Consider the following 26,640-nt stretch of genomic DNA (forward strand, 5'->3'; position numbering starts at 1 on the left):
TTCCCAGCATCCTACACATCTACAATAATCCACACTAATACGTGCGGGAAGAGAAGATACAACCCACTGCTATTCTGTGGTCCTGGTGCCCACACATAGATGCCAATACTCTACCTGCATATAAGGTGCACGGCAGTCTTTCCCTCTGTTGTGGCCTGAATGTGAAGTTATCACATACAAGGTGTAGATTTCCTCCCTCTGGTGCCACACTATTTCCCTGACTAGCACAGTGCAGTAAAGTGCCACACAGGCCTCTTAGGACTCTGTGATCTAGGACCCTGAGCTTTCTGCATTCTTCCTCTGCTGTAATGACCTTGCCTGTGTAGACCTGCACTGCAGCTAGGTCACATAGACCCTCCTCCAATTCCAGGACCCTGTGATTATCCACCTGAGCCTCCCTGCTTCCCATTTTCTTCTTCAGTGCTGATGTCTGGGGGCACTCTGAGCTGCGGCATGAGTTCTAACTTGAGGCCAGGCCACATAAAGACTCTGATTTGCTGTCCCTTTGAGTACCATTTTTCTGTGTTTCCAGCCTGAGATGTGCTATCTGCATAGACTCTTAAGTTGGGGCTAGGCCACACAAGACCTTTTCTGATTTGTTGATCCCCCCAGCAATGTGCTGCCTGTAAGGACCCTGATTGAGTCTAGGCAATACAAGGACTCTGTGATCTGCTGCCCTTTGAATACCCTCATGCTGTGTGTCAGTCCTATTATGTGCTACGTTTATAGCCCCCGAGTTGAGGTCAGGCCACACAAGATTATCTTGTTGTATTTCCCCTCCTGCGATGTGCTACCTGCATGGACCCTGAGTTAAGGCCAGGCCACATAAGGATCCTGTGATCTGCTGTCCTGTGAGTACCCTCTTGCTGTGTTCTCTTCCTGTGATGTGCTACCTGCATGGACTTTGAGCTGAGGTCAGGCCACGGGAGATAATTCTGCTTTGCTTCCCCTTCCTGTGACCTAGAAGCTTCTGATACTATCCTTGTTGCATCATGTTGCTTTTGGCCCTGCTGTTCCTGAAACTCTGTCCTGTGTCCCCCCCTGGAAATATCCCCTTATATTCTGTTTTGTTGTCTGTGGCTTCTCCAGATTAACCATATCTGCACCTCAGACTGCTATCACTGTGACTCTGGATTTAACCTTACTGTTCCAGAGTACCACTTTGGGCCCATGCACTTACCAGCTGTACCGGGTTGTCATCCTGAACCTATTTGTTGTTGTGCCCTTACTGCCTGTGACCTTGTTACCTGTCTGTCTTTGTTGGACCTCTGATTTCTGCAATATGAACTTACCCCTTTGCCCAAAACCCTTATTTGGTAAGACCCCTCAATAAAAGAACCCTTTAGCAAAGGAGCCTAACACTACTCGGTCTCTGCTTGCCTTCTGTTCCACCCACTTCTCTGTCATAGGTGGCTGTAGCCTTACTTAAGACATAAGTCAGATTAGCAGTAAATTAAATTATGAAAAAAACCCTGCTACTTTTCATTTCTGGCCTTGATCAGCATGTAGCCAGGATAAGCATTTTAAAGAGGGGGCCAGCTGTTGGTTCAAGAATATCTTCTTTCATGTCACTCATAATTAGAATACCAATACTTTAGCACTAAGTGCAAATATATTTTTTCCTTGCAGGCATTCCTGAGAACGAGCCACTGTGTGGACGTCCACATGGAGTACGATTGGACAGTGATGGATATCTAATTGTAGCTGATTCCTATTTTGGATTGTTCAGGGTACATCCGCAGACTGGAGAAAAAGAACTTCTTATCGCTAACAAAGAAGGTATCTAGGAAGAGAAACTAAAAAACAGACTGTGGTTTGCAGGTATCTGTGCATGGACATATACCAGTCAGGTGTTTAGTTATTGTACAAGCTGTTTATTTATTGTGATGATGGCTTTAGCTAAAACCAATCTTATAGCCTAAAGGAATCAACTTTACAACGAACACACAACTAACACTTTGACTGTCTGTAGCATGCACTCATTAGGAAAAAATAAAAATGATGTTGAGGATGTTGGCAGCTTTGTCAGATTTATTATGTACAAAAACTCAATTCTTTAAAGTAATACACAAATCTTTGCAGGGGTTGATGGGATACCATTCAAATTCCTGAATGGACTTGAGTTGTCCCGAAATGGCACTATATTTTTTACAGACTCGAGCAGCAAATGGGGTAGACGACATCACAGATATGAGGTAAGCTGACATTTTAGTGCTGACACCTAAAAGTATCTTTGTTGCCAATTTAGTTTGAATTGTCAAGTAAGAAAAGGCTAAATCTTACTGTTCTTAACATCCTCCCACCCATGACTCCCCTGTGTCAGAAAGCGACTGCTGCAGGGGAGAGGGGGAGCATCGACAACAGTTAGGCCACTGGGGCCTAGTGAATTGAGGGATGTGTTTTGTAAGATGGTATCCAATTGTTGTATAGTGAATATTCCAAAATAGTGTTCTAAAGTCATTCTAGTTTGGCATCTTTAACAGAAAAAAGTATGTCATTTTTAACCAGCACTTGGTTAACCATATGGGGTCATTATGGAGGATATAAAGAATCTGAGGCATCAAAATCATCTTTATGAGTTTTGCACATCTGACCGCAGACAACCCCAAATTTTTCCCTTTTCTGTCAGTTTGTTAAATGAGAAGTGTGGGTTTTAAAAAAAAAAAAAAAAACATCATACTCGCCTAGATGGCTGCAGCTATAATCTGTTGCTGTAGCTGTCCCCTGCCAGCTCTACCCTGAACTGAACGATCAAAGACTACTGATCGCTCAGTTCTCAGGTCCACTCTGAGCTCTGAGTGGTGACTGTCAGTCACTGCTCTGTGCTCAGCTCCTTCAGCGCTCACTGGAGCGCCAGACTGTGGAGGGGACTTGAGTGGCTGGCTCAGGCTCTGAGAGGCAGATTATTGTCAGGACCCCTGCAAAGCCTGGGCCAGCTCTGTGATGTCAGCTGACTTTAGCCCGCTGTCAGCTGAATCTGGGACACAGGAATGCAGAACTAAGTGCACTCCTGTGACCCACAAATGCAGTATAGTCAAAAGAGCTTTAGACATACTTCTCCTTTAACCTCCCTGGCAGTATTCCCCCGAGTGTGGCTCTGGGTTAACTTTCAGTACCAAAAGCGATAACCCCGAGCCACACTCGGGATTACCCCGCAATGTTACTCACCTTCCCTGCGCTCCCCCGCTGTCCTCCCCATCTTCCTCACAGTCTCTCCCCGCTCTGTGCACGGCCAATTGCTGGCACTTTCCTTTCGGTTCCCTCCCTGCGAGCATTGCAATGCAGGGGGGTGGAACCGGCAGCAAATTCAAAATTGTAAAAACACTAAATGACATGATGCAAAGCTGTGATCCTAACAGATTACACTGTATCATGCCATTTTAGCACAGGATAGCACCTGGTGACTTTTCCAGTGCCCTGCCTGTGCTTTGCCAGTGCTTTGTGCCTGGAAAATTTTGAACGACCATGGCGTCCAAAAAGCATTTTTTTTTGCGCAAAAGCACTTTTAGAGCAACTGGAAAACAGCGACAGCGAAACTGAGCTACTTAAAGAACTGAGCGATAGCGATTCGTGGGAAAATTTGTCATCAGGTACGGAAAGTGATGACAGCGACGATTCTGATGTCTCTTTCTGGCACATAGCTTGTGGAATTTGGGAAGTATATCAAATGATTCTTCAGAATTTCCAACAGAGCTATGTGCCAGAAAGAGACATCAGAATTGTTGCTGTCGTCACTTTCCGTACCTGATGACGAATTTTCCAACGAATCGCTATCACTCAGTTTCGCTGTCGCCTTTTTTCCAGTTCGTCTAAAAGTGCTTTTGAGCAAAAAGAATGCTTTTTGGATGCCATGGTCGTTCTCTATTTTCCAGGCACAAAGCACTGGAAAAGCACAGGCAGGGCCCTGGAAAAGTCACCAGGTGAAATCCTGTGGTGAAATGGCATGATACAGTGTAATCCGTTAGGATCACATCTTTGTATCATGTCATTTAGTGTTTTTACACTTTTAAATTATCTGCAAGTTCCACCCCCCTGCGTCGCAACTCTCACATAGAAGGGAACCGGAAGACAGGTGCCGGCATTGGCTGAGCACATCATTCATTTATAGGGATACCACCGCAGCGGACAGGCTTCTAGTTCTCAATGGAACCCTAGTGTGGTATTTGCTGCACTCCTAGTCTATTGACACTTCCTCCAGCTCTCCATCTGGCAGCCCATACCTCGGTACAGAATAGAGCTGGTAGTAGTCTGGCCTTGCAATTTGCTTTGGAGGATCATATGCATAAAAATAATAAATTAACTTTTATAAATATATTATATTTAAAAAATATTTTTCCCTTACTATTTTTTTTCAGAAGGTGATCCTAATTTTTAAGCTGAATCTCTGAATGCTCTAATTAGAAATGAAGGCTAAACACAATACTGTACAGAATATAATCTTCCCTGCTTGCTATTGTATTCTGAAAGCCAACATGGGGGGCTGTCAAAATAATTGAATAGTGACTGAATCTAAATATATAGTTGGATCTGATTGGGTTTTCCATCCAGATACTTCGACAAAAGTCAATTGAAAAACAGGGCCACCCTTGGCTTGAATTGTGTCAGAAGTAGCAGGAATTGGCTGAAATTGGAGCCATCTATGGCAGCCTTCAGAATGTTGGAAGATCTTGATGCTCATAGTGTCTTTGAGGTGTATAATACAGTTGATGACAGAAGATAAGCAATTCAGTTAAAGAAAATCTGTAGTGGCATGTAATTCCTGTCCTGTTACAGGGCTGATATGGCAAATGAAAATTGAGGCCCTTGGTGTTTTAGCGATCAGTGCCAATAAACATCCTGTTTGTTCAACCTCTATTACATATTCTTATTTTACAAAGAGTCCCCACTGCTCTGCCTTCATTAGGGAGGTTGTTTTGAATAAATCCTAACAGTTTAGCCTATAAGATTAAGCGACTGGATTGAGGTCTATCAATCTATATGTAATTTTGCTCTAGAAGTCTGTTGAAATTATTTTTTACATTCTCTGGAGGTCATAAGAGATTTATTTCATGAGTATTCCGTGCAAATATGCTTTAAGGGTATACCAGACCACACCTTGGTGAGCTGAGCCCCTAGTTACAGACAAAAAGCCTGTAATTAGTTTGGGAATGGAGTTGATTTGTGGAAAGAGTGTCAGCCAAAATGGGTTAAAAATGTTAGTTCACCTCCAATGATTTATGCAGAAAAAATGCCTATTTATTACAGCTTTCTCAGTACATTATTATGCTGCCCTCTGTTTTGTAAGAGTGCTTACCTTTTGAAGCTGCTTTTTCCATTGAACTCCCCTCTCTTCCCTGCAGATGGCTGGACATACGGGGCATTGGATGCATAGCTCTGGCAACTCAAGAATGAGTACTCGTCTTTATTCCCTACCCACCCTCTCTTGAAGCTCAGTGTTTAGCAAAGGGAAGTGTTCATGAAACAGAGCAGACTGTGCTTGTGTGGGTAGGTAACAAAGCCATGTGCTTGTTAGTGAGTTGCCAGGGCCGTGCATCCAACGTTCGGTATATCTTGCCATTTTCAGTGCGGAGGGGGAAGGACAATGGAGTAAGCAGCTTAAAAAATCTGCAATGCCATACAAAATGGAGGACTTCATATACAGTGCTCAGCATTAATGAGTACACCCCTTTTGATAAGTAAGATTTTATTCAATATCTCAATGAACACAAGAACAATTTCCAACATTTTGACAAAATGTTTCATAGAACATTTGTTTAGCTCCATTACATGAAAGCAAGGTTAATAATATAAATTGCATTACATCATCTTCAGTTTTACTCAAATTAGTTAATGCAAAAATGAATACACCCCACAACAAAAACTACTACAGCTACTACAGCTAGTATTTTGTATGACCTCCATGATTTGTAAGGACAGCACTAAGTCTTCTAGGCATGGAATGAACAAGTTGGCGATATATTACAAAATTCTGGGTGTTTTTTTTTTTGTGTAGAGATTTTCCAAACGCATTTTTTTGGGGAAAAAAACACTTTTTTAAATTGATTGCACAAACGCACTATATATTGCCCAATTGTTTGGTAAAATATAAAAGATGATCTTATGCCGAGTACATAGATACCAAACATGATATGCTTTAAAATTGCACACGCCTGTGCAGCTGCAACAAACTAGGTACATTTTTAAAAGCCTTTACACCTTAGATTTACAGAGGAGGTCTACTGCAAGAATTACTGCCCTCAATCTAACATTCACAGCGATACCTCACATGCATGCTGCAATTGCTGTTTACATATGACACCAGACTGATGCTTGCATTCGCCTTTGTGCACAAACACGGGGGGGGGGGGGTGTAACGGGGGTGCTTTAATTTTTTTTTATTATTTATTTTGCTTTTTTATTTTATTTTGACACCTTCCCGTTCGTTTTTTTTTAGCATTTTTATTGTTATCACAGGGAATTTAAATATCCCCTATGATAGCAAGTAGTGACAGGTACTCTTTTAAAATTTTGGGGTCTAATAGACTCTAGATCTCTCTCCTCTGCCCTTAAAGCATCTGACCACACCAGGAGTGGTGTGATGAGATGCTTTCCCAATTTCCCAATCGTGATATTTATATCTGGCGAAACCGAAGTCATGATATACTCGTAGCTTCCAGTATCTTAGGCCATAGAGATGATTGGAGCCATTATGGTCTCCAATCAGCTCTATAGTCAGCTTATGGAACCACCGGCTACAGTCTTGGGTTACCCGGTGGGACAGGAGAGCCCGAGAAAAACGAGGGGGGGGGGGTGAGGCGGGAGTCTCCCCCCCCCCCCCCCCCCACTGATTGTCAAAGCAGTCTGGCTGCTAATTATCCACTAGGATTGCTTTTACATGAAAGCTGACCGCTGGCTGTAAAAAAATATACTAAGATGATGCCTAAATCTGCAGGCATCATCCTGATATGACCACTCAAAGTCCAGCGATGTACCAGTAAGTTGCTGGTCCATGTTGAGCATATATTGTAAGGTTCTTTTTTTTTTTCATGCAGCCTGTGGGCTGAACGAAAAAAGAGAACCTAACAGATTCCTCTATTCACATTGATCGATGTGGATGAAGAAATCCCTGCCAGAAAATTTGTGGTATGCCCGCCATTAGACCTCCCAGCATCCACCCACTTCTAATGATGGCCATACATGCAATGTTCTTTTTTTTTTTTTTTCCCTTCAGCCCAAAAAAGAAAATGGCAGATTCCTCCATTCATATTGATGTGGATGAAGAAATCTCTGCCAAGAAAATTGTTAAAAAATATATGGTGAAGCATAGGGGAGATCCGCCCTATGTGTCCACCCCATCCCCTATGCTTCGCCATATATGCTCTTTTTTGTTAACTGCAGTGGTGAAATCACCTCCTACATTGCTGCAATCATTGACTTGCGTATATTCTGAGAGCAAACGCTGTTGCTGTCAGAATAAACAAATCAGTGCTGCAACTGATGGGCGTAACTGCAAAGCAAACCAATGGTTAACAATAAAACACAGTAACAATAAAACATTACAATATAATATACAGTGCAGTAAAACAGTAGAATGGTGGTATCTGCAAAGCAAACTATGGTTAATAATGAAAAACCATAACAATAAAACATTCCAGTATAACAGTATATTATAAAGTACAGTAAAAGAGAGAGTAGAAAAGTAGAGTAAGAACAGAAAATGAACTCAATAAAATGACAACTATTTTTCATATTTTTTTTACACTTTTTGTATAACTGTAAAACTTGAAATGTTCCAGGCTAGGGTCTCTCAAAATGCGATAACCATCTAACATCTTTCGAGACCCTGTGTAAAAGTGTGCCCTAGACTGTGCCGTGCTGTACCCTATACTAATACTCTACTAGTGTGTGGTAGCGACCGAAACAGTCCCCAATGAAGAGAACCAGGTTGGCCAGAACTGGAGGGACAAAAATAGCGAGTGTGACGCCTAAATACGCGTTTTCTACAGACATGACATCTTTGGAGTGCTCTTTGGGTAGGGGTGCTAGAGAGGACATCTGGAAAATGCCTCTCATGCAGCCGGCTCACTGCATCTGGATTGTGAATTTAAGCCATAGCACCTCCTGGATACAGAAGGGCTGTCATGATCTCTTCCTGGAATTTTAAGAAGGATCCACTTCTTCCTGACACTTTGTATAGCACACAAGCGTTCAGAAGAGCCAATTGAAATAAGTATACAGACACTTTTTTGTCTGGTCGTTGAAGTCTACCCCTCCCATGTTAAGGTTGTATTCATGGACACAGAGGGGCTTCTCAACAACACCAGTTGCCATTGCAATTTGGACTGTCGTATCTGCGTGAATGGAGGGCAGAACGAAAACATTCCGTGTGTCCCTCCACTTTACTGCAAGCAATTTATTATACCTCAAGCAGGTTCTCTCCCCCATCTAAGTTGGGAATCTACAAGCCACTGGGGGAAGCCCCGGTGATTAGGTCGCACGGTGCCACATGTGTCAATTCCAAAATCAAAAAGGTGACTAAAAAGTGGCACACTTGTGTAGAAATTGTCCACGTGTAAATGGTACCCCTTTTGGAATAAGGATGACTCCCAAGTCCCAAACAATCTTCCTGCTGCTCCCCATTTAGTCTGGGCAGTTGGGGGGGGCTCCACATTGCTATCTTTTCCCTTGTAAATCCGGAAACTACATGTGTAGCCTGTTGCCCTGTCACAGAGCTATACATCTGGACCCCATATCTGGCACACTTGCTGGGGAGAAACTGAAAGCAGATATCAGGGACTCCTCAATGCAGACAGATTGTTGGGGCGTATACAAGGCTTCAAAATTCTGGTTGAAATGATTTACGAGGGGCTGAATTTTGTGGAGCTGGTCATATCCAGGGTAACCCCGAGGATGACAGAGTTCATTGTCACTGAAGTGCCAGAACCGCAAGATTTGCTTGTATGTAGTCCTGGCCATGGCAGCAGAGAAACGGGCATATGATGAATTGGGTCAGTGGACCAATATGACTGCAACTCTCTCTTTTTAGTAATGCCCATGAGGAGGGATAGGCCCAGAAAGCTTTTAAATTCGGAAACAGTGATACATTTCCATGCAAATTCTCTGGCAGGGGTGAAATTGGGATTTGCAGCGATTAATTGATTGGCATATAAATTGATTTGGTCCACAATAGATCTGTACAGATCTTCCGTGAAAAACAGCTCATAAAAACCAAGGGCAGTAAAATCGGCTGTTTCCACCTGTATTCTGGGTTGGCCAGTGAATGGGGGAAGTGTGGGTGCTGCAGAAATGGTGGGCTCCCAATCAGGATTTGCAAGTGCATCAGGAAGGACACTATGGGCTCTACGGGCTTGTCTTAGAATTATTGGTGGCAGACGGACACTACTTGTGCTAGCCACCGCATCAGCTTGAACTGCACTTATGGGATTTACCACATCACCAAGTGTTACTGCTGTGCTGGTTTGACTATGACCAGGACTATGACCAGGATGTACTAGGCCACTGATGCTTGCCAGTTCACCAGTAGGTTAAGCGGCACTAGTACCGACACTCTGCGATTGTTGAACCTCAGCAACAGAAGAACGGGGTCGGGTACGCCTGACTTTAGCAGGGACCACTACTCCGTTGCCAGAGCTATCTGTCAGGGTGCTGCTGCTCTCTACAGGTTCCAATACTGAGCCTGATGCTGACAGTGAGGCTTCCCCATCGCTCTCATCTGTCATGCTCAGCATCGTGTAGGCCTCTTCACTAGTGCACCTCTGTTTGGACATTTTGGCCAATAAATGTATAGGTACCTAGTGTGACTCACAGGTAAAAACAGTCCTTGTCAAGGACTGTTTTTTTTAATTTCTTTATTTAAGGCAAGGTTGCAGAATAACAGAGTTAAGGCACATCAGGAAAAAAATTTAATCAAAAAGGTTACATTAGTTGGAGGATGAACATGGTCAACTGGACCAGAAAGGTGGAGTCAAACCCCTCCCGGACGTGTATAGTAACCGACATATCAAAGGAAACAAGGGCTGATGGATGTGGAGATAAGTAAACAACCTCAGTTATACAAAACTTGTGAGTGTCAAGTACCAGGGTAGTACTGACGGACGGGCTCCTGTACAGAACAGGAGCAAGAAACCACGACTCCTAACCATGGAGTCAGTTGTGGAATGAGCAAGCAGTTAAGTATAAGTTACAGAGGACCCCAGACTTGGGGAGAAAGTGAGGATACATACAGAGGTGAGAGTAGGGGGAAAGTGGCAGGAACCACAGGTTGTAGAGGAGAAAAGCACAAGAAGGAAGGAGGGAGGAAAGAAGCAGAAAGGAAGCTGAAGGGGCTGGCGTGACCCGATTCCCGGGCCCATACCCCCGCGCCCTAGCCAGAGACAGAAAGCTCTCGCAGGTAGGCATCTGTACACGTGAAGTGATCCCACGGTCTCCATTTGTACCGAAAAGCTTGTTCCTGATTGTGCAGAGTAGCCGACAAGTCTTCCATGTCCCGAAGCTCCTTTACCCTAGAAAACCATAAAGATCTCGTGGGTGCAGCAGGCGATCTCCAGCAAAGGGGGATGCAGGCTTTGGCAGCATTTAAAAGCTGAATTGTCAGAGAGGACTTGTATTTTTTAACTGGCCGTCGGGTGAGGTGCAGTAAACATGCTGCAGGATCATCCACCACGTCCACGTTAGTAAGTTGTTTGATAATGCCGGCCACCGCTTGCCGAAACGGTTTCACCACCGGGCATTCCCAAAAAATAAGGAACATTGTCCCAGTGGCGTTGTTACAGCGCCAGCATTCATCCGATACCTGCGGGAAACGATGCAAGAAAGATGGCACCCTATAGCAGCGCATGAGGACCTTGTATCCCGTTTCCTGTATCTTAGTGGCGATAGAGGATTTATGGGCAAAGAGAAGAATCTTGTCCCTGTCAAGGACTGTTTTAACCGCTACCAAAAAATGTATCTGCTAGTACTAGCAGAGATCAGGTCTGACTCTAACGCTGCGGTTTAGTGTGCTGTGTATCAAGAGTGACCGTAATCTGCTGATACTGCACTTCTTGGGGGATGGGTGGAGGGGCTAAACACGGGTGCTGTTAGGTGTTGGGGCTGAACCTGCTAATGCTGTGTTTTGGGAACACTATACTAAACTATTAGGGACGCTAGTATAGGTATGATCAGATCAAAGATATTGATCTGTTCAGACACTATACTAGTAATGTTTAGTGTGTGCGTGTCACTGGCAAAGAGTTAAAATGTATTACTAAATATGCGGCGGGCAATCTGACGCTGTCCTGGATTAACAATAACTAACGTTAACGCTAACTGATGTCACCTGTGACACTAGTAGTGATCAGAAAAAAGATCTATACACTATAATAGTGACACTGACAGGGCAATGAAGGGGTTAAATCTTTATTGGGGGATGTATGGCAAGTATCCTAAACCTATCTGGCACTGACGCTAACTACCCATAACTGTCTCTCACACTAACTGAAGTCACAAGTGACACTAATACAGTGATCAGTCAATTATCTGTATACTGTATATAGTGTACACTGTGACAGGGAGTGAAAGGGTTAACTGGGGGATGATCAGGGGGTTAAATGTGTGCCTATGTGTACTGGTGTCAGTGTAGTGCTTGTGTACTTACAGTTAATGTTCTCTTCTCTCACGCTGGAACCAAAAATGGCTCCAGCAGAGAAGATTGCATAATTTCCTGTGCCTGTGTTTACATTGCATAGGTACAGGACGTTCTGCAATTGGTCAGAACCGATCACCAATTATTTTTGGCCTGGACCTGATGACTGATCGGTTTTGAACCGAATCAGAACATTGCGGGGATGGCGAGTGTGCGTCCCCTAGCCCTGCGTGTGACCGACGTACAGTTACGTCAGTTTGCGCAGCCGAGCCACTTTGCCGCAGTAAAACAGCAGAGGGTGGTCAGCAACTGGTTAAGTAACGCACTTTTATAATCAACTGTCTGCTGGACACCTGTTTAACCACTTGCCGACCGCCCACGCAGATTTACTGCAGCAGGGCGGCCCGGCTGTGCATAACCACGTAGATCTACGTGATTATGTGCACGCGGTCTTGCTCCCACTGTGATTACACACAGCGGGAGCCAGGCCGCGGGAGGAGCGGGCACGATCGCCACCGGCCTCCTGCGATCTTCACAGAAACTGACAGGAAAGCCGCCTGCCTATGTAAACAAAGCAAGGCAGCTCTTCCTTCACACAGGCACAGAGAGAGATTGTGTGTTTTAGCTAAGCTGAAACACTGATCTCTGTGTGCCAGTCACAGAGCCCCCCCCCCCCCCTTCCTGTCAGTAAGCACAATTTGGCATACATTAACCCCTTCCCTGCCAGTGTGTATTAATGTCACTGGTCCCCAAAGTGTGTCAAAAATGTCAGTTAGGGGGTCCGATCTGTCCCCTGCAATTTCTCAGCCCCGATGTATATTGACATTTATAGTAAGGTGTTTTGAAAACGAAGACGGGCAATCTGCGAGCCTACGTCTTCTGCTGTCATCTGTTTAGAGTTGGTTTTGTCTTTACACCTCTAGGAATACGTATTCGGATTTGTTTTGGGGGCTTGTTGTTTGTTGAGTTAATTATGATAATGTTGCAGTCTCATTCACCTATTGTCTCTTTCCAGATGACCAAGGTAGGTTGTCTATGTTCTGTATGCAATTGCATTTGCATATGATAATGAAATCAAACACATGAGACTATATATTGGAAGTGAGTTGTTGAATAAAGTGTCTTTTGTTTTACCCTTCATCGAGCTTAGGCTGATGTTTGGGGGGAATTGAGGGGCCAGGTCACTGCATCACGTGAGAATCTGGAGACCTAAGACAGAAATACTTGGTCCAAGTATTGGGGATCTGTTACAAATGTTTTATAGCAGTAAGTAAAAAATATTATTTTTTTTTTTTTTGTTTTTTAAATTGTTGCTCTTTTTTTGTTTATAGAGCAAAATATAAAAACCAGAGAGGTGATCAAATACCTCCAACAGAAATCTCTATTTGTGGGAAAAAAAGGACATCAATTGTATTTGGGTACAGCGTCGCACGACTGTGCAATTGTTAGTTAAAGTAACGCAGTGCTGAATCGCAGAAAATGGCCTGGTCATTATCATTAAGGGGGGGGGGGGTAAAACCTTCCGGAGCTGAAGTGGTTAATGAATAATTAGACTCACCTGTAGTTGAATTCTTGTTAATAAGGATTTTGTTGTCTAAAATGTAGCTTTGCTCCTAAGGCTGGTCATACATGTTCAGTTGTTTTGTTCAATTTTCCTTTAGATCTGCCTTCAACCATGTAGTGCAAGGGCCTGCCTAATTGAATACAATTGAAAGTTTCGTTTTGACTGGGGCTGCAACTAACGATTATTTTCATAATCGATTAGTTGGCCGATTTATTGTTTCGATTAATCAAATAAAATCCTAAAAAAACTCAATATGCCATTTTTTCATTTATTTAAAATAATAATAAACAGAGTGTTACACACAAACTGCAGAAACAAAAACCTAAACTTTACAATTTACATTAACATTACACAACTGTGCAAATTTTAAAAAGCAGTACAAAAACAACAAACATTCTGAAAAAAGGTGGATTATAACTAACTGTTCAAGAAACTTTGCATTGGAATGTAAAAAATGTCAACATGTCCACATGCTCAGGGCTGAGGCTGGCTCTCTTTTTAGAAACGATGTTGCCTGCAACAGAAAAGAGGCGCTCTGATGGAGTGGAGGTGCCTGGGATGCACAAGAAGGATTTCGCTAGTTTTGCCAAGGTGGGAGAGGAACCAGACCAGAGGGGGTTGCGTTAGAAAGGGAGTTTTTTTGGACAAGGGACTGGAAAGTGGGCTGGGGCAAAGGGCCGAACAAAAGCGGGATGGAGGAAATAGGCCGCAGTGTGCGAGGGAGAGGTGGTGGCGGTGGCTCTGGACCAGAGTTTGGAAGGGAGAGGTCTGTAAATTCCTCCCACTGATACCAATGATAGGGCACTATTCCTCCCGGGAACACTAATGATGGGGCACTATTCCTCCTTGAACAGAAAAAATTACTGGTGCAAAAAAGGAGAAATTTGGGACCCACCGGTCCCACAGTAAGGACCTGATAAAATGTATTTCAGTAAACAGGACAAATCTCTATAAGTATGATTGCAAACAAAGTCCATATGAGAAAGTACATATATAGCAGTCCATACACATTGCACTCAGAAGACTGCTCTTGTGGCAAGTAAGAAGGGACTTGAAGACAACTGTAAAGAGAACACAGGCGCCACTCTAAGTGCAGCATGAAGGATTTAAAAAAAAGTTTTTGCAAGAGTCAGCAAAGAAAAAATGTAAGTACTTGGAATAACAGAAGTGAAACATAGTGCCCCATCATTGGTGTTCCCAGGAGGAACAGTGCCCCATCATTGGTGTTCCCAGGAGGAACAGTGCCCCATCATTCGTGTTCCCAGGAGGAATAGTGCCCCATCATTGGTGTTCCTGGGAGGAACAGTGCCCATCATTCGTGTTCCCAGGAGGAATAGTGCCCCATCGTTGGTGTTCCAAGGAGGAATAATGTAAAGAGAACACAGGCGCCACTAAGTGCAGCATGAAGGATTTTTTCAGGTAAAACACATAGTATGGTACTCACAAACGAGCGTGTTAAAAGGTTGTTTAACAACCTTTGCATACAAACTGTTGCAATTCCTACACTGTTCACCTGATTTGGATGTAAATACCCTCAAATTAAAGCGGAAAGTCTGCTGTTAAAGCACAACTTGTTTGTTTCATTTCAAATCCATTGTGGTGGTATATAGAGCCAAAAAGATTAGAATTGTGTTGTCCCAATATTTATGGACCTGACTGTAGGTCATTGTTTGATAGAACAGAACTTCACAAAAAGCTTTTCAATCAAACCATATTTCTGGTGCTGCATGCAAGCAGATGAAAATCAATTATTGTATTATTACACCTTCAGTAGCTTTCCATTTGCTAAATTTAAAAGAAGCCACAATTGAGATAGCACTTTTTTCATTATAGTTGTATGTTTGTTTTTCTTTGTGCCCTCATTTAGGTATTAGAAACAAATCACCATGGAAGACTCATACGTTATGATATAGTGAAGAAAGAGGCAAAGACATTACTGGAAGACCTGTATATGGCTAATGGGCTGGCCTTATCACCAGAGGAAGACTATTTATTAATTGCGGAGACCAGCATCGCCAGAATCTTGCGGTATGTTGTGACCCGTTATTGGCCTTGGATTTTATAGCAGGACATTATCTATTGACTTTAGGAAATTAGCTTTAGAGTCCATCTTTCATTTCTCTAGTGATTTCTACAATTAAAAGGAAGAATCTGAATGTATTTTCATTTCATAGCCGCAACAAATATATAGAAAATACTACCTAATGTTGAATGCCACGAGAGGCTGTTTTTTTTTTGCTATCGCAAAGAGCAGCATTGCTTACATAAAGTTTCAGTAAATCCGTTACCAAGAAACAACTTCTCCCCTGCAAAGTGCATTCTCTCTTCTTTACGCAGCTTGTCCTGATGCATTCTTTAATTGTTCTTTCCACACAGCTATTGGTTATCTGGCAGCAAGGCGGGTATAAAAGAGGTTTTTGTGGATAATCTGCCAGGCTACCCAGATAACATCCGGATCTCTAGTATGGGTACATACAGAGTCGGCTTGTCAACAACACGATTTCCTGGATTCTTCCCGCCATTCCTGGATGCAGTTGCATCCTACCCTGCACTAAAGAGATTCATTGTCAAGGTATGTATAGAGTTGTAGCTCTTTTAACTTGTGATAGTGTGACCTCAGTCCAAATTCAGAAATAGGAATTTGCATGTTGTGTATGCATTTTTAGGTGCACAAATTCCAGCTGCTCAGACATTAAAAATGGCATAGATTGTAGGGTTTAGTAATCTTCTGTTGATGGAAATGTAGCATACCCTTATACCTTCAGAAGATAATGTAGCATATACTTTACAATGGGAGGCTCAAAGTTGACATTTCATGGTTAATTATATAAAAATATTTTTTGAACAATTGGAATGTGTAACCATTTGGTAAGTAAGAATCTCTTGATATTTAAAAAAAAAAAAAAAAAATGCTGCATTTTATTTTAGGTCAATGAACCAGCAGAAACCTCAACTGTATAATGCCTGGCTGTCCTGAGTTCAGAAACATACATCATTGCTCTAATTTGCATATATAATTACAGACTCTACTTACTATATATGTAAAACACATGAATAAAATTTGCTTAGGCTGATCATTTTCATATGTATTTGAAAATATGTTTTACAGAAACTTTAGTTTCCCCCAAAAATTATAAAAAGAGCAGGAAGAGAGAGGGGCGTTAGGATAATATGGAACACAAGTATTTAGATGACCTAAAATGGACACTGAAGCTCAGACTTACAAAAATAAGGCCAAGCTCTTCTATTGAAAGAGTGTTCTGAATATCTGTGGCAACAGTGTATACGAGAATTATTTTGTTTATGAATGGGTGACAAACAACCGTTGTAAAATGAGATGTCATTTTTACCTTTGCCAAAAAAAAAAAAGTCATGCTACTAGGATATTGCCTATATACACACACACATAGTTAACTTTGATTTACTGATCCACACACAGGATGGACTGTGTAGTAGTAGAAACCTCTTAATCAGATTCTCCATTTTAATACCGCTGTTCATGGAAATTTGTAGGTGACACCACTGGCAGCGTACAGCTTTCTGCTGAGAAAACACGGCTTGTTCCTGGAAGTGAACCAGAATGGGGAAATAGTGGACAGTTTTCATGATCCAGATGGAAGTGTGACATGGGCAATCAGCGATGTGTATGAGTATCAAGGACAGCTGTATCTGGGTAACACTGACTTACCCTTTCTTGTAGTTTTGACAAGGGAGAGAAAATAATGTTGTGAATCTGAGTACTCAACAGGGCAGGTTTTTCATTGTAGAATTTAGGCCTCATGCACAGGTGGTGTTAAAAAAAAAAAAAAAAAAAAAAAAAAAAAAATTAGCGTAGCGTTTGACTGCATCTAAACACTTATGTTAGCCTATGTGTCCTTGTACATATAGGAGTTCAGAGGCAGAACCCCCCAGCCCCATCCCCTGCACATTCATGAGGGGGGCATTTGGCATAAAAAAAAAATGTTAGACGCAGCAAAATTCTAATGCCCCGTACACACGTGCAGATTATCTGAAGACCTTTGTCTGTAGATTTACCAAAACCATATAATGAGGTCAAACCTAAACACTTTCAATTTGTATGCAATCCGGCAGGCCCTTGCACTACATAGAAAAGGTAAATCTGAAGACAAAAGTCTTCAGATAATCTGCACGTGTGTACGGGGCATTAGCTTGTTTAGCGCCTGAGCGTTCATTCCAGTGGCCAGAAAAAAAAATATTCTGGCCATTGGAATGAATAACTTCCCAAACGCTTAATGCACCTAATGGAGTTTTGCAAAACATGGCTGTAGGTGCATCTTTTGTGCTGCTTTTTCCTCCCCTGGAGGAAGGAATCTAGGGGAGGGAAAAAACATCTTGTGTGCATGACGCCTTAGGTCCCTTTCACACATTCCGGTCCGTCGGTGGACTCAGTTTATCTCAGCGGGGGGATCGATCCGCCGATCCCCTGCTGAGCAGGCGGATGGCAGCTGTGTCTCACCATTCTCATCCGATCCGCTGGAGGGATGGAAAATAGGGTTTCCATCATTCCAGATTTGACGGATCGGATGTCAGCGGACATGTTTCCGCTGACATCCGATGCCCCACAGAGATGTATGGGGCATCCGTTCAGTTCCGCCTGTCTGTTTTTTTGGGCGGATCTGAACAGTCTGCCTGTGTGAAAGGGGCCTTAAAGTTAAGAGCTTCTTTAGCAAAATGATTCATTATTTTTCTTTGGGGAAAGAAAAAAATGGCTGCCACACACCTCCCCTTTAAATGTTCTGCATTATACCAATATTGCATTCCCTAAGATGCATAATCTGCAAAGCTAAAGACTGAAAAATAAGGACTATTAAATTAACCCCTAAAGTGCATCACTACAATTCATACAATAGAATATAGATTTCAGTTTAGGGTTAACTGAGAAAGGACGTACCCGCCAATTTGCATGCTGCATTTTTAAAGACAGGTCTGTTGTTTTTAGGTATGTCATTTATAAGTGTTTTTTTGGGGGGTTTCTATTTTTGTATAATAGTATATATGTTTTATTTTGTTAATGAGTGCAGTAATTCATTGTTCATGAGTTCATTGGAGAATTACCTTTTCATTTCCTACTATCTTGCTTATTTGGTAGATCTGTAATACCTATGCAGGCTGGTAGCAGGATATGAAAGGACATACTGTGCCTGGATAATACAAGCACAGTCACAGTGCACCAGAGGGTGAAAATGATTAAAGGCTTATGCTACTGAAACCTAGTATTACTGTTAGGAACACACCTGCCTGCCATTTACTTGTCTCCAGGACTCCAATAAGAAGATACATCCACTTGACTTCACATACCAACACGCCTGTCAGTCAGGTCCCCACTCAAAGTTCTCCCAAGGACTGAAAGAAATACTCCGTGGAGGAATTTAACTTTGGGTTACATCTAATTAGCCATTAACCACTTTACCACCGGAGGATTTCACTTTTTGCAACTTGGCACTGTGCGACTTTAACTGAAAATTGCGCGGTCATGCAACGCCGTACCCAAACGAAATTTACGTCCTTTTTTTCTCACAAACAGAGCTTCTTTTGGTGGTATTTGATCACCTCTGCGCTTTTCATTTTTTGCGATATTAATAAAAAAAGTGATATTTGGAAAAAATAACAATATTTTTCTACTTTGACAGTTAGTAATTATCCAATATATTCAATTTTTGTCATAGATTTAGTCCAAAATGTATTTAAAAAGAGTAAACTTGTGCGCTAAACTGGGGTAAGCGACCTGATGAATGTTATAAATGAGAAACTAGTGATGGACGTGGAACTCCTCCAAGCTAGCAGCTGATTTTGATAGTGTCCCCACGTATCACAATGTAAAAAGCAAGTAAAAATCAGCGCTATACTCTCAATGAGGGGGACCACTCGTTTTATCTACAACCGATGATCTCAAAGACTGTGGATAACATTAATTACATAATGAATAATTGTGTAGGTGGATGATTAATCAAAATAGTGCAGAATAAGAAAAGAAAATTAGTAGTGGAGAAGAAAAAAAAAAATCTTCAAAGCTTCATCAAATTGTGAACAATCTACTGAATCCAGATCTGCATGATCATAAACAAACACAATTGACCAGCAAGAAAAACAATTGATAAGTGAATAGTTGCTAATCATATAAATGATGCACATCAATAAATAATATAAAATTGTGCAATTAGCGGTATAAAGTGAATATAAACAATTCAAACAGTGCAAAAGTGCTGAATCAGACATGCACAAATAGTCCATGAAATAAATCTAAGGTTAGTGATAGTCCAATAAAAATGAATTCATAAGGTGCAAAGTGCCGATAGATATATGGTGATATCTTCCAGTGTTATTTAAAAGGTGAACTAGATTTTCAAACACATCAAATCAAAGTGAGTGTGTCCCGGTGAGCTCACAATCCGACACCGAGTGCAGTGGCCGCTCACCTCCACAACACTCAAAAAGAGTGTTAAGTATAAATCTCCAGGCTCCTCACTATCTTCTGACGTGTATATATTATCCTCCAGCTGTTATGGTTTTACATACTATCCTCCGGTTGTTATGGATTAAGTAATTTCAACACGGTCCACATAAGTATCTCCCTGTGTCTAGTGCTTAAACAAAAGAGGCTCTCATGGTGCAGTACATAGGGTATAATTTATTAATGACAAAATTACAGACTACTCACAAAGAAGCAGATCAAAGCGTGCAGACAATCTCCAATGTAGCAGCCGATGCGGTGAGATCCGAAGCTTCCGGTCTCGGCCGAAGACCGGAAGTGACGTCAATACGGCTTATCCCTGACGCGTTGCGCTACGAATACCCGTAGCTTTCTTTGAAAATCTAGTTCACCTTTTAAATCACACTGGAAGAGATCACCATATATCTATCGGCACTTTGCACCTTATGAATTCATTTTTATTGGACTATCACTAACCTTAGATTTATTTCATGGACTATTTGTGCATGTCTGATTCAGCACTTTTGCACTGTTTTTGAATTGTTTATATTCACTTTATACCGCTAATTGCACGATTTTATATTATTTATTGATGTGCATCATTTATATGATTAGCAACTATTCACTTATCAATTGTTTTTCTTGCTGGTCAATTGTGTTTGTTTATGATCATGCAGATCTGGATTCAGTAGATTGTTCACAATTTGATGAAGCTTTGAAGATTTTTTTTTTCTTCTCCACTACTAATTTTCTTATTCTGCACTATTTTGATTAATCATCCACCTACACAATTATTCATTATGTAATTAATGTTATCCACAGTCTTTGAGATCATCGGTTGTAGATAAAACGAGTGGTCCCCCTCATTGAGAGTATAGCGCTGATTTTTACTTGTTTTTTTCCAAAATGTATTTAGCTACATGTCTTTGACAAGAAAATTCTCAATGAGCATATTTTTAAGACCGGAATATTTTAACCCCTTCCTGACCAGGCCATATTTTGCAATTCGGCACTGCGTTATTTTAACGGACAATTGCGCAGTCGTGCAACACTGTACCCAAATTAAATTTGTCCTTTTTTACCCCACAAACAGAGCTTTCTTTTGGTGGTATTTGATCACCTGTGCAATTTTTACTTAGTTGCGCTATAAACAAAAAAATGAGCGACAATTTTGAAAAAACAATATTTTTCACATTTTTTTTTATATGAAATTCCCCAAAAAAAATGTAAAAATCAAAATTTAACATTTTAGGCCAATTTATTTTCTGCTAAATATTTTTGGTAAAAAAAAAAAAAATCGCAATAACCGTATTTTGATTGGTTTGCGCAAAAGTTATCGCAGCTACTAACTACGGGAAAGAGGTCTTTTTTTTTTTTTTTTTTAACGAGTAATGGCAGTGATCTGCAATATTTTTTGTGGGACTGCGACATTGCGGCGGACAGATCGGACCCTTGACTGACATTTTTGGGGGGGACCAGTGACATTACTACAGTAATCAGTGCTATACATATGCATGCACTGTTACTGTAAAAATGACACTGGCAGGGAAGGGGTTAACTTTATTGGTGATCAAGGGGTTAAATGTATGCCTGGTGCTTACTGACGTGTTTGGGGGGAGGGGATTGTGTGACACAGATCGCAGGTTCAGCTATGCTGAATCCTGTAATCTGTCCCTGCCTGTCACATAGGAGATCCGCCCGCTTTGTTTACATAAGTGGGCGGATTTCCTCACTCGATCCCCGATGATCGGGGAAGAGCGGCGGTGATCACCGCCTCTCCTCCCCTGGCCCGACTCCCGCTGTGTCTGTTCAGCGACTTAGGTCTATATCGTTGGATGCAATCGAGCCACTTTGCCGCAATACGCTCAATGTGAGCGGTCCTAACTTGCAAATGAGTGGATAGAGATGCTGTCTTCAGATTTGTATTGTGAAGTGAAGGTTCACCAGTATGAGGGTCACTGGGACATTATTTCATGAATGTAATTTGAAAGTATTTCAAACTTCTGTTTGCTGTTGACATTTGATTTTGGAATTAATGTATTTTCCTGAATGGAAACCACACACTGTTGGAATTTAATTTGCTTGAGAAATTTTCTTGTCTGGTCAAAAACAATTGTTGATTTGATCCCACTAACCACTAGAAATTCTTAAAAAAATTATAATATACCTCATGGTATTGTGTCTGAAACGGTTTAAAATGCTACTTGATCTGTAACTATGGAGGTATCGGTTACCCTTATGCTGAAATCAGAGGATTAAAAAAGAAAAATATATATATGTGGCCAGTTTACCCTTCGCCACTCTATAACCAAGAACATTTGGCATGAGTTTCACTTTGATACCTGTGGGCATTCTTTTTTTCAGTTGTGTTACTTGTAGGATAATGTTGTTTATAGTGCATTAGATTCCATAAGTGAACTGTTTATGTATTTTTTATTTTTGTAATAAAAAATGGTAACCATTTATTTGTGTACATGTCGGTTTATTTAAACCATGCACAATCTTTTCTTAGACTGTATTTAAAATCCATACTCACACAAACCCTGTCTCATAGTAGTCTATGTCAGTGTTTGCCAACCTTTTTTCAGTCAAGACCTCATCTAAAATTATAGACAGTCTTGAAGAGAACCCTATTCTAAAAATGTAAGAAAAAAATGTTTTACATAATACATCAACATCCACACACATAGGACATCCAAAGTTAGTAGTGATTTATTCTTCCAAATCCAATAGCTTTTTTCACACTGCTACTAACTTGTATTCCAATGCCTTTCTTCTCCCTCAGTTTTTCTCCATCATTCCGCTAATGTGACCCCAGCATTGCCAGAGAGGGGGTCAAACAAGGATGCTGTGCAGACCGCCAACATTCTCCTTTACAACGGATGACATCATTGGTTGTTAGGATGCCTGGCGGCTAGAAGGTCATAATGAAAGCCAAAGGCTTTGTGTAACTAAAAGGCAGGCTTCATCCACCTGCTGGCCTGTATATACAATTTTGGGGCAATTTTTAGCCATTTTGCCAAGGCACCCTGGTCTATGTGATGTACTTGGTAAAAAATATTTTGGATTGGCAATGGCATACACAGCTTGTTGTAACTTCTTTATGAAACCTTGTCTCTTGCTTTTTAAGCCAGTTGTGCACCTTTAACCACTTGCAGACCACCCACTGTAAATCTACTGTGGTAGAATGGCCGCTCTGCACTAGATCACATACCTAGTACATAATCTGACATTTTTGGGGCGCACACGCGCGCCGTTGGCGGCTTGCTTCCACTGTGATTTTACACAGCGAGAGCTTATTGGTGGGTACAGTGGACTATGTCCACTGCCACCCGCCGATCCTTCGATAGAGGCAGATTGCTGTTCTGTCATGTGTTTTCTGAAAATGGTTCCTATTGCCCTACCTGTCAATTTCCCTAGAAACACGAGTTAGTGTCCTCTATAGTGAATATCTTTGGCTTTACCTAAGAGGACAGAGCTTTTAAATCCTTCTCTGCTAAACAAGGAAAGAAAACAGGATGCATAGAGATTCAACATTTTATTGTAAAGTGCAGCAGTGAAAAGGATCAGTTAAAGGGCACTTCTATTAGGGATAACAACAGTTTCACAAGGCAAAAAGCAAATTACAATTATCTGCAGATCAAAAACAACACAAATCATAATAAAATCAAAAAATGAACAAAGCCCAAAATCTTAATGTAGCAGCTATACCTTTACCAGTGCAAAGTCATGGTTGCTTTGTTTTTGCAGATGACTGTTTAGCCCTACTGGTCAGGCATCCCCTTATAGTTTTGTAGAATTATAAAATAGTTCCCTGGCAACCTAGTCTGACCTGGATTATAGGCAGCCCCTGAGGTCCTCCCTTTATTGTTAAGCATGGCCCACGCTTGCTTGGATTGAAGTATAATCATGATGGTGGGGTAGATATGAAACAAACGTTTCTGTAACAGCCTAATCAATGAAAAAAAAAAAAATCAGAGCCAAGCAATTTTGTACTAGTTTTTTAAAGTTCACATTAAATGAAAGCAGAGCTGAAACATTCTGAACAGTGGTCCACAGACTTGTTTCCACTTTGGGCTTAAAAGTATCAAATTTAAAATATAATTTGATACAATTTTGAAAGGATCACATCATGACTGAGGGGTCTCTGGCCCCATCAACTGCCTGGCCATATTCTCAGAGGGAGCCAAGAAGAGGATTGTTCAGCAATGAAACAATGCATCCAAATAGAATCACTATTTTATTAGAACTTAATCAGACGCCACACATAATCAAACCACCGGGCTTTAAAATCTAGTAAAATAGCCAATTTCTATTCTACCTATAATAATGCAATTCATTTTCCCAATTTGCCTGCAGTAAGCAGGATGGGAAGCGAGGACATAAAAATGTAATAATAAATTCTCACTTTTCTGAAGGTAATAAACACTTTTAATGAATCGCACACACAAATCATGCATTTAAAAAAAAAAAAAAAAAAAGGGATATGAAGGAGGAAAGGTATAATTCACAAAATGTGTTTGGTGATAAACAGATATCAGTTGGCTGAGTGACTGGGTCATCTCCAAGCCATGTAATAGGGGAGATGAAGCTGGCTAACTGCAATAAAAATCATGTGCCCTTCAGAAAGTTGTAGCTGTTCTGAGGTTTAATAAACATTTGGGACAGCCACATTGCCTCTGAATTTTCAGTTTAAAAACCCATCGGACAAGCTGAACAATAAAATATGTACATACAGAGGCAAGACCAAGGACAGAACACTTACTGTGAGGTTCTGAAGGATCATTTGGTGGGCAAATTGGTGCAAGGCATAAATAGGGCATTCAAGAACATTGGTATGGCTATGCGACGAGTAGAAATGACACACGCTAAACCTCAATTATGGATTTTGAGTACACTGAGAAATTTTGAATAAATTCTTCTATAAAAATTAACATTTCATCCCTTTAAAATTAAACCTATATTCCCTTACTCAAATTATATGCTGGTACCAAAAAAAAGAACAAGGACTCATGAAAAAGTAGTTTTCAATTTACAAAGTTCAAAGATTAGGATGGTGGGGTCACTGTCAAGGACATAGATTTGAAGTACAGACACACAAACATTAAGTGTATGTAATAATTATGGGATGACTTTAGAAAGTACTGGCTTTAGGGGTAAAAAAAATTAAGTCTTGAATCATTTTAGCAATTTTCAGCTAGTATAGAAAAATGCATATACAATAGAAAAACCGGTTTAATGCTGAAAATAAAATAGGTTAGTCTCCAAACAGATTATTCAGAAGCACCATCACACAGACAAATAACCCAAATCTGCATTAATTATATTATCACACTATGGCATACTTTAATGTTTCCCCAAAGGTTTATTTCATTGCCACCAACAGGTTATGTTTTACAGATTTTTAGGTATGATCACAGATGTGACATTTCAAAAGACTCACATTATTATACCTTTCTGTGAAAATATGCATGGTTAGTGGTAACCAGAGAGGTTTGTGACAAAACCAAACATTTTATAGGGTGCTGAATATAATCCAGTTTAATTGGACTTCAACAAACTTGAAGACAGAGGTTGAGGTTAAGTCTTTTAAAACCAGTCATTATCCCTTTCTGATCAGGGAGGATCTCTGTCAATGATTTCTTTCTTCAGAAAAGGGATGTTCTATAAATTAGATGGATATTCTCAATTTACTTTACATAGATACATGAAGATGCTTACCAAAACTGCCAGTGAAGCAACTTTAGAACCAATTATGGCAAATGGGTACTAACAAGTACTTAGTGGTTTTAAACTGCAGAATTACAGTATTTTTTCTTAACAAAAATAGTCTCATCTCATTAAAAAAATAAATGTACTTGAGACGTTTTAGTACAGCAATAGAGTTAAGCATTGATAAATAGTTCATTATCAAAGAGGGCTTCAATGTTTTGAGGACTGGCTATGATAGGAATAAAATGGTAAAGTTCCTTTATCTTGGAGATTAGAACTTTCTAATATCTCTAACCAATCAATCAATCACAGAAGTGAGAATGAAGCCTAACTGTGGGGACATATACAGTCTTAGGAATTCACTGACATAGTCACAGATTTCACATTGCCAGCTGGCGTTTGATTAAGTCCTGCACATAAATGACACAGATAAGCCAAATCATTGAAGCCTTCAAGGCTGGCAGAGAGCAGCTCAATTACTTCACCAGAGATAAGTGAGGAAATGAAATATTCTAACGCAGAGACTTTCGGGACAAAAGGTCGCCTTGCCGATCTTGATTCGTAAACATCATCCTTGGGTCAAACTGATACCTGGAAAATAAATTTCTCATCAGAAGAACAAAAAAAAAAAAAAAAACTTCTAGTACAGAGGTAAAAAGCCTAGCTCCTATACCTACTACACTTATGAAAGAATGCCCAATCTTCTCCCGCAAGATATCGCTCTCGGCCAGGCCCACGTCACGCTCTGTAATCCCTAACCGGAAAGAATTTAAATTGCAAAAGCACATGCCCAGCTTAAATAGTTTTTGACCAGTGACTGGATCATCTGAGAAAAGTATATACACTTTATTACCAAAAGTATTGGGACACCTGCCTTTACACGCACATGAACTTTAATGGCATTCAAGTCTTCGCTCGTAGGGTGCAGTATGAAGTTGGTACACCCTTTGCATCTATAACTGCTTAACTTAAAGACATATTAGACATGGGAAGCCTTTTGGAAATCACAAGAGTTTTGCTTACAGTACTGAAGCCAGAAAGTTTAGCATGACAAATGCCTAGGTTAGCAATTTTTAGACGGTTGACAGCAAAAGGCAACTTCCTTATTTCGCAAAGCACAAATTTCTTGTAAAGACAAACTCAACCCAGGAGAATTATAGTAATAGCATCAAGGAATGCCACTTTCTTCTAATGTATCTTTTATTTGTTCTCAACTTTCATTTTTGTAGTCATTTTTATTACCCAAACAGGTCCCTTATTTCTGCTTTGCGTGTTGTGTCCGTTTGTGCA

At 40.9% G+C, this 26,640-nt stretch overlaps 2 protein-coding genes across 2 annotated transcripts in view; one reads left to right on the forward strand and one right to left on the reverse strand.

Annotated features, from left to right (window-relative positions):
- The window catches only part of LOC309555083 (adipocyte plasma membrane-associated protein-like), a gene marked incomplete at its 3' end in the record, with an annotated part of 30,654 nt that extends 13,744 nt beyond the window's left edge, over positions 1–16,910 (forward strand). Inside the window, exons 5-9 of the mRNA XM_082256909.1 lie at positions 1,630–1,779; positions 2,083–2,195; positions 15,055–15,215; positions 15,564–15,759; positions 16,701–16,910. Coding sequence (XP_082113035.1) covers positions 1,630–1,779; positions 2,083–2,195; positions 15,055–15,215; positions 15,564–15,759; positions 16,701–16,910 — 830 coding nt within the window. The remainder of the gene's footprint in view (positions 1–1,629; positions 1,780–2,082; positions 2,196–15,054; positions 15,216–15,563; positions 15,760–16,700) is intronic.
- An 8,248-nt stretch (positions 16,911–25,158) lies between these two features.
- The window catches only part of GNS (glucosamine (N-acetyl)-6-sulfatase), a 58,443-nt gene continuing 56,961 nt past the window's right edge, over positions 25,159–26,640 (reverse strand). Inside the window, exon 14 of the mRNA XM_082255991.1 lies at positions 25,159–25,941. Within this exon, the coding sequence (XP_082112117.1) occupies positions 25,863–25,941 (79 nt within the window). The 3' untranslated portion in view covers positions 25,159–25,862. The remainder of the gene's footprint in view (positions 25,942–26,640) is intronic.

The sequence above is a fragment of the Pelophylax lessonae genome (genome assembly GCF_965119305.1).
Source record: "Pelophylax lessonae genome assembly, chromosome: 4".
NCBI lineage: Eukaryota > Metazoa > Chordata > Amphibia > Anura > Ranidae > Pelophylax > Pelophylax lessonae.